The sequence below is a fragment of the Bactrocera dorsalis genome, chromosome 3 (assembly GCF_023373825.1).
Source record: "Bactrocera dorsalis isolate Fly_Bdor chromosome 3, ASM2337382v1, whole genome shotgun sequence".
Classification (NCBI taxonomy): Eukaryota; Metazoa; Arthropoda; class Insecta; order Diptera; family Tephritidae; genus Bactrocera; species Bactrocera dorsalis.
Window position 1 is genome coordinate 24279352 of NC_064305.1, and position 7418 is coordinate 24286769.

The 7418-nt window shown below is 36.0% G+C and overlaps 1 protein-coding gene across 1 annotated transcript; it reads left to right on the plus strand.

Moving 5' to 3' along the window:
* The first annotated feature begins 2210 nt into the window (after window positions 1-2210).
* Window positions 2211-4796, plus strand: LOC105228695 (integumentary mucin C.1). Its single transcript, XM_011208631.4, has 2 exons — window positions 2211-2731; window positions 4421-4796. The coding sequence occupies exons 1-2, from the start codon at window positions 2338-2340 to the stop codon at window positions 4711-4713; spliced, it is 687 nt and encodes a 228-aa protein (XP_011206933.2). The 5' UTR covers window positions 2211-2337; the 3' UTR covers window positions 4714-4796.
* The last annotated feature ends 2622 nt before the right edge of the window (window positions 4797-7418 follow it).

The window sequence follows — 7418 nt, forward strand, 5'->3', positions numbered from 1 at the left end:
CTTAAGGTGTGTTCCGTCGCCGCAAGTAAAATACTTTCACACAGAATACTTTTCGAAAGTGCTTGCATTAGAGGTTACACTGCACAATTGAGCCTTTTTGGAACTGATAAATTTATAATTTTTCCTACCGAACTTTCTTGGGTGCTTTAAAAATTGTTTATTGAATGTTCATACCATGTTCGTAGACGTCGTAAAGACTTTACTTCGTTTATCTCTTCCTTTACGGTAGAAAGTGGCATTAGCCATCTTATATATGTATACGCTTTCTTTTAAAGAGTCCATACGTTTAAACAACAGCAAAGTAATCCAATTTCATTCAATACAAGAGAATAAAAGTAACCTCATAAAACTTTTATAACAAATGCCAATCATTAAAACAAGTTTATACTAGCTGCTTGTTTGATTCGCCTTTTTCCAGGAACTTCGGAATCGATTAGGAATTTCGGTGCAAAAGTGAATGCAAATTTTATATAAAATATAATGTAATAAAAGGAATTAGGCCCACCCCCACGAGTGGTACAAAGCCTTCAAAGACAGTCGAGAGATCGTTGAAGACATGCTTCGTTTTGGTCGACCTTCGACCTCTCTCTCTCTTAAAAAAGTGAAAGATATGGTGCTTGAAAATCGTCTAGCAAATGTTAGAGATATGTCAAGAAAGCTCGATATCTCTCGCGATTCCGTTGGAACGAGTTTGGTGGAAATGCGTTCTTGCTCGACTCGTTCTGATAAAGTGAATTTCGAATTTTGTTCCCGAGGGACAGACGTTCCATTTGGCCGTATTGAGGCGTTTACGAGAGAATATCCGTCGAAAACGGCCGGAATTGTGAAAGAATAATTCATGAATTTTACAAGATGATAATGTCATCGCATCGAGCCTCGATTGTGACCCAATTTAAACTAAAAGCGCAATGAATACCATCGAGCAATCATCGTATTCACCAGATTTGGCTCTGTGTGATTTTTTCATGTTCCCCAAATTGAAACTACCGATCTGTGGATCAGTCGATCGAAAAGATAAAACAAAATTCGCTGAATAAGCTGTAGGTGATCCGAAAAAGTAATTATAAAAAGTGTTTCTAAGACTGGAAAAATCTTTGGCATAAATGTATTTAATTTGGAGGTGAGATTACTTTGAAGGCGAAAAAATAAATATTGATGAATAATTAAATACTTTGTGTTTTATTTGCTATTCCCAGGTACCTTATTTAGAAATACGTGAAAGATCAGCGTGACGAGCTAAATCGATGTAGCCTTGTTCGTCAGTCTGTCCGCTTGTTCATATACCAAGTGGTCTCTCAATTTTTAAATTTTTGAGATATCGGTCTGAAAATCTGCACCCATTCTTTTCTCGCCAAGAAGCAGTTCATATGTCGAAACGACCGTTATCGGACCTCTGTAGCATTTGGCTGTCATACAAATTGAACGATCGGAATAAAGTTTTGTATGAAAATCCTTTTCATTTCACCAGATATGTTTAGATCGAATACTGTACCATATATGTAGCTGCCATACAAATTTACTGATCAAAGATCTTGTAAGGAATATTTTGTAATGACAAAGGTATCATAGCTTCGATCCAGCCGAAGTGAACGTTTTCTCTTATTCTTCATTGAGCTTGTAATCAAATTGGTGCTGATAATACTTTTCAGGGACGAAACTGGCTTTATAGTTTATTTTTCTGCCACAGAGTCTATAAAAGTATATGCTTATATACATTTCTTTGTATGGATCTGTGTCTGTATAAGCATTAGTTGTATTAAAGCTTGTATGAGATTGAGCGCTTGATAATGTGTTTTTAAATAGAAGTAATTATTTAAATGGAAGAATGAATCTGAGTAGACTGACGATAGACAATAAAGCGTTAAGTGCAACAACGATGTGCGCGAAGTGCAATAATGTGGCAACGTGTTGGATTGCAAATAAAAACACCGTAACAAATAGATTTATGGTGTCATTTTCCATTCTTCGGAAGAATTGCTCATATGCAGCTGCATTTAATTGAAGCTCTTTTCATTATTTAAAAATATAAAAAAATCCCACTTTTTATTAACATTCTTTTTTTGCGGTTGTTTTTGCCTTCCCTGCATCCTCCATGCCCACTCAGTGGCGGAACTGTGCGAACTAAAAATAAATTTCGAAAAAAAGCTGAATTACGCTTTTGATTAGGAATGATGATTGTCCAAGCCGAGCGTGCAAGCTAAACATTTTCGATCGGCGGAGATCAGTACGAAAGTGACAGTTGATGGGAGAGCGTCGCGTCGAGCGCAACACCGCACGGCAGACACACTTTAAGCGAGCGGCGACGCGATAAGTGAAAGCAAACAAACGAAAGAATAAATGTTAACACGCAAACAAACACAGAAGCAGAAACAAAAAAACATAAAAACAATTTGTAAACAAACAAGCAAAATCAATTTAATAACAATAAAAATATTAAAAAAAAGGGTGTCACGTTACATGTGTGTAAATACAATAATGCTGTCATCAAAGTCATCTGTGTGTTTGTTATTGTTGTTGTCGATTGCAGCACTGTTTTCGTTAGGCGCTGCAATGAAGATGCGCCACATACACGAAACAACAACAATAGCAACAGAGGCAGAAACGCCACTGCCAACAACAACAACGACGACACCGGCAACCACAACGAAAGTAACAACAATAACAACAACAAAGAAATCGTTGCAAAGCAGCGCGCCAAGTCAGCAGAATATTGAAGATTACGGCAAAAACGGTAATTACCTTAAATGGTTGCATTTAAGGGGATTATTCTAAATTATTTGTATTTAATTTTTTACGGTGGAGAGAGGTTGCTGGGAGATGGTGTAGGGGTTTCGACTGTTCCGCTTGGAAACGACAAAATGTTGCTGGTTTTTTCTGGAAATAATTTCCCAATACTGGTAGGGGTTCAATATAGTTTTCTGAGGGGGTTTTCAAACGTCGAGAACGCAACCGCATGATGCAACGAAGAAACGGAGGTTTCCAACAGCCGTTCAAGCCCTTTGGTTGCCTAAAAGCAGCACTAGCGTGCGAATCTGAGACTTAATTCGTAATTAAAATATCTCTTTATTTAGTATTTGCGTTGAAACGCATCTCATAAATAGTATTTTTCGGGAGTTTAGAGTATTCTAGGAAAGCTTTTCAGAAGTGAAAACACTGCAGTCAGTCATCGAGTCCCCGAAAACTAATACCTCGCAGATGAAATAACAACTGATGTTCTCACGCAAACGCCTTAATACAGCCAAATAGCCTTTATTTTATTGCCTGTCTGTCCCTCCGGAATTAATTCATGAAACACGAAACTACGAATATCAAAAAAAAAAGAATGAGTATCACCTTGGTTTTTGAGCGGCTTTGGCGTGGTTTTTTTGTTTCGGGTCGTTTTTTCCTTCCATTCGGATGATTGTTGACTTGTTTGCATGTCCAACTCAAAAGTTATAATGTTCTCCATGAATGTTGGAATTCGCACGATTAAGCATGTCCGAAGTGACCTGTACCGCAACTATGTTTGAAAAAACCTTATCTTTATCAAGAAGAGTCCAGCAAGAACGCGTTTTATACCCAAAATATCCAATTACGTTTTTGAAGGCTTTGTACCACGCGAAGACTAGTGTTTTTGATACAACTGAATCACGGTAAGCCTTTTCCAACATTCGCAACGATTCCGCATACAATATTTCGTTAGAAATATAAACTTTTAAACAAATTCTTTGTTCGATATTTTTATCCATTATAAAAATCGCAAAGTACTACTCAGGTGTATCGACTTAAGCAGCTACTGTGTGCGAACTGGTTGAGAGATCGCGCTCACATTTGGCATAGTATTTAAGGACAGTCCTATCAACATCGCAAACTACATTTTTGTGAAATATTATTTAAACAAAACCTGATATTTTTACATTAATATGATCTGGAGCTCAAAAACACAAACATTTTAAGAGACTTCGCTTCTTTAAAAATTATGTTAACGGCTTAAGGTTACCACAAGTTTTACCAGCCTAGATGACAGTATCGCGCATTAAAATAATAATAGGCATATGAATATAACATCAGTGCTAAAATTTTCAGATATCTATGGTTATCTTCTTACTGTGGGAGAGATCCGGAAAAACCAGTTTATTTCGTCGTTAACTTGAGTCATTTGGCGCGAGACTACTTTCCATTTAGTTGACGTTAGAGGAATGGTTAAAAAATCGGTTTATTGTCATATTCAACACACAATCTTACGACTGTGGTGAAATTATAGGTTTCCTAGTGGACAAGTAACAGATCGAATATTTGTCAACGATTTTTTTCAACCGTAGAGAATTTGTGGCTTTATAGGGATTTAAGTATCAGATCAATTGAAATAAAAGTACTTCGAATATTAAAATTGTTTTTTTTACACTCAATTTTAATTATTTCTCTTCCTTGTTGTTTTTAGTGAAAATCATTTTCCCAACCAATGACGATTCTGAGGACGACAGAATATTCGATGTTTATGGTTTGAAGACAACACCACCGCCACCAAATCAGAGAGAAGAGAAAATAGAAGATAAAATGACCGTTACCGAAGCAACCGTTAATACAACTACAAAATCAACAACGGACGCCAGTGATTCTGTTTCGAATTCAACTGTAAAATCAGTTGAGGACCGTATCGGTGTTCTAAATCTGGCACCACACTGTCCCGAAGGAACCGTGATAGTGAATCAGCGCTGTCATAAATCAGCATAATGATAGAAAAAGTGAAATTACATACGTAAAAAATGATACTTTTATTAAAACTTCGAAATAAATTTAGATTGCTTTTAATTCAATTTTGTGTAAAGGTTAGAAACGTCGCTAATTATATTTTTGCAGTCTTAATATACGCGACGAGTCGATCCTCTACCAAACTTGCCGACTTCGAAGTCGTTTTTAACACGAGAAATAGTTTCTCTAATACCACGTTTTCTGAATTTTAAAGCGTCATAAAATGTATAGAACATTTAGCTCGTTAAAATACGAAACGGTAGGGACTGTAGGCTTCAGGCAAGAATTATCATGTGCTTCTTTTATTTCAATGTCATAGAAAATAGTTTGATCTTCGCAAGTAGCACAAAGTAATTCGTTAGACCATAACAGAAAAATATTTAGAGTATATTCCAAACTCGACGAAACAAACGAATACTTAAGAGGTATATATAGTATATATGCGGGCAAAAAATAGTAAGACTCTTTACTTAAAATTTCGTGCGTAAACCCATTCATCGAAATATTTCTTTTCTAGGTTAATATGACTGTCGGTGACATTAAATTTTATAGCGGAATCAAATTTCTGGTGCCGAAAAGTTCATAATGTTGGAAAAACCTTCGATGATAATTGTTTGGTTTTTTTTTGATTGGTACAAATTAATCAAAGAGGGTCGAGAACGAATTGACGACTTACCACGTCCAGGGCGGTCATCCACATCAACTGATTATCAATATGTCTATAAAATAAAGGAATTGGTGCTTGAGAATCGACGATTACAAGTCAGAGATCTGACTGACATTGTTGGAATATCGGAAGGATCAGTGAAATCCATTTTGAAAGATCACATGGGTCTAAGAAAAGTGAAAGCACGATTGGTCCCAAAATCACCATGCTTACGAACCCGGAAACAAGCAATCAATTGACCGAATATCGTGGCAAAGGTGAGCCGAAGCCGAAAAAACAGTTTTCTTCGATTATCGAGGAAATACTATATATTTGAGAGTTATGCGTTGTTTGCGCGAAGCTATTAATAGAAGGAAGTCGGAACGATGGGCCGACAACGCTCGGGTCTTGCACCACGATATACATCGTGGCATACAGCATTGATTTTTCGTGAGTTTTTCAACTAGTATCGTGCTGCAACGACCGTATTCGCGTGGTTTAGCTTCGTGCGACATCTGGCTATTCTTAAAACTCAAACGACCGCTCCGAGGAAATCGTCTTGAGTCAATTGAAGACATTAAACGTGAATGGCTAAGCGCATTGACGCCTATTCCTGAAATTGACTTTAACAATTGTTTTGAGGATTGGAAAATTATACGCACAATCATATTGGGGGATGGGGGATCACTTCGAGGGGATTTTGAAGAATAAATTAAATTTAAAATTATTACAAAGTCTTACTACTTTTTGTTCATAGTGCTTAATACGTACTGAAGAAGAGTAAATAATGAGCTGCTTGTCACCTCTAGAGGTAAAAGAGAAATACTCTTTTGAACAATGTAATTGTCATCACAAAGTACTTACTAATATTTACGGTACAATGAACTTTTATTTACCTTTCTTCTTTGTCATTTGTGTATACTACATAAGTACATATATAAAAAATAATTTTAAAAAATGTGCGATATAACTCAGCAATTTGCACTTCACTATTACGTAGCGGATTTTGACTGGGGCAGCTAATGCTCTCCATTATAATGTTGGCGGTGCACAAACCACAATATATCTTACCATATGTATATTGAAAAGTTTTTGTTGTTGTGCAACTTTGATTTATACTTTTTTATGGTATACAAAAAATAGTTTTTACTTTTATTTACATTATTTGTTTTCTTTACTTTTGCGAGTTTCTTTTGTTATTACTTCTTTGAAAATAGAAGTAACTGGCTACTTGTGGACTGATTACTCTTTCGGCGAATGCTCACTGTTTGTGACTTTGAAATTCTATCGGGTATATTATGCTCGTACGGCCATTTTTACGGTTTCGCCAAGGTTTAAGTCCGTTTGAAGAGCAAATCGTTTAGATTATCAAATTGGAAATAATAGATAATAAACATACAGATAACGTCTAATAAAATGAGAACAATTAATTTAAGGTTTTATATAGCATAGTTAAAATGCCTTTTTGAAGTAAATTCAGAAAAAAACAGACAAAGACCCAAAAAACTACTGAAAAACTTCTGTCAAGCGTTTTTTATTTCGCAGCAACAGAACAGCAGTTTTGAGTCAGATAAGAACATCCCAAACAAGATGCCACACCTTCTGACTAGCAATTATTAATATGTGTAGCTTGCCGTTATCCTGATGAAACACAATTATTCACCAATGGACTAAGGTTACCCGTTTTAAAGCAATAGTTCCGTTAAACGCTTCAATTGTTGACAGTGTAGATTCAAATTACGAGTTTCGTCGTAGGAGAGAAGCTCATAATAGATGACTATCTGCTAATCGCAGCAACCACAAAGCAAAAACAATCGATATTGTACCGATTCAGCAGCGATTCGGAAGATGGAAATTTGGTCCATGAGTTTTTTGTGTTAACTCATGTAGCAACCATACATCAAGCTTCTTTTTGCATTCAGACTTATTTAAATCGTTCCAAACATTGTTTTGTGCAATTTTTAGCGCTAGGACAATCGAAATAGTGCTTACTAAACGGTCACTCTTGATGATTTCCATAGTTATTAGTTATTACAGTATC

What these genes read in the sequence shown, in the direction of transcription:
- LOC105228695 (XM_011208631.4), top strand. Translation starts at nt 2,338, where the DNA reads ATGTTAACACGCAAACAAACACAGAAGCAGAAACAAAAAAACATAAAA. An exon ending in TGAAGATTACGGCAAAAACG is followed by an intron (nt 2,732 to 4,420) that starts GTAATTACCTTA and finishes TGTTGTTTTTAG; the next exon opens with TGAAAATCATTTTCCCAACC.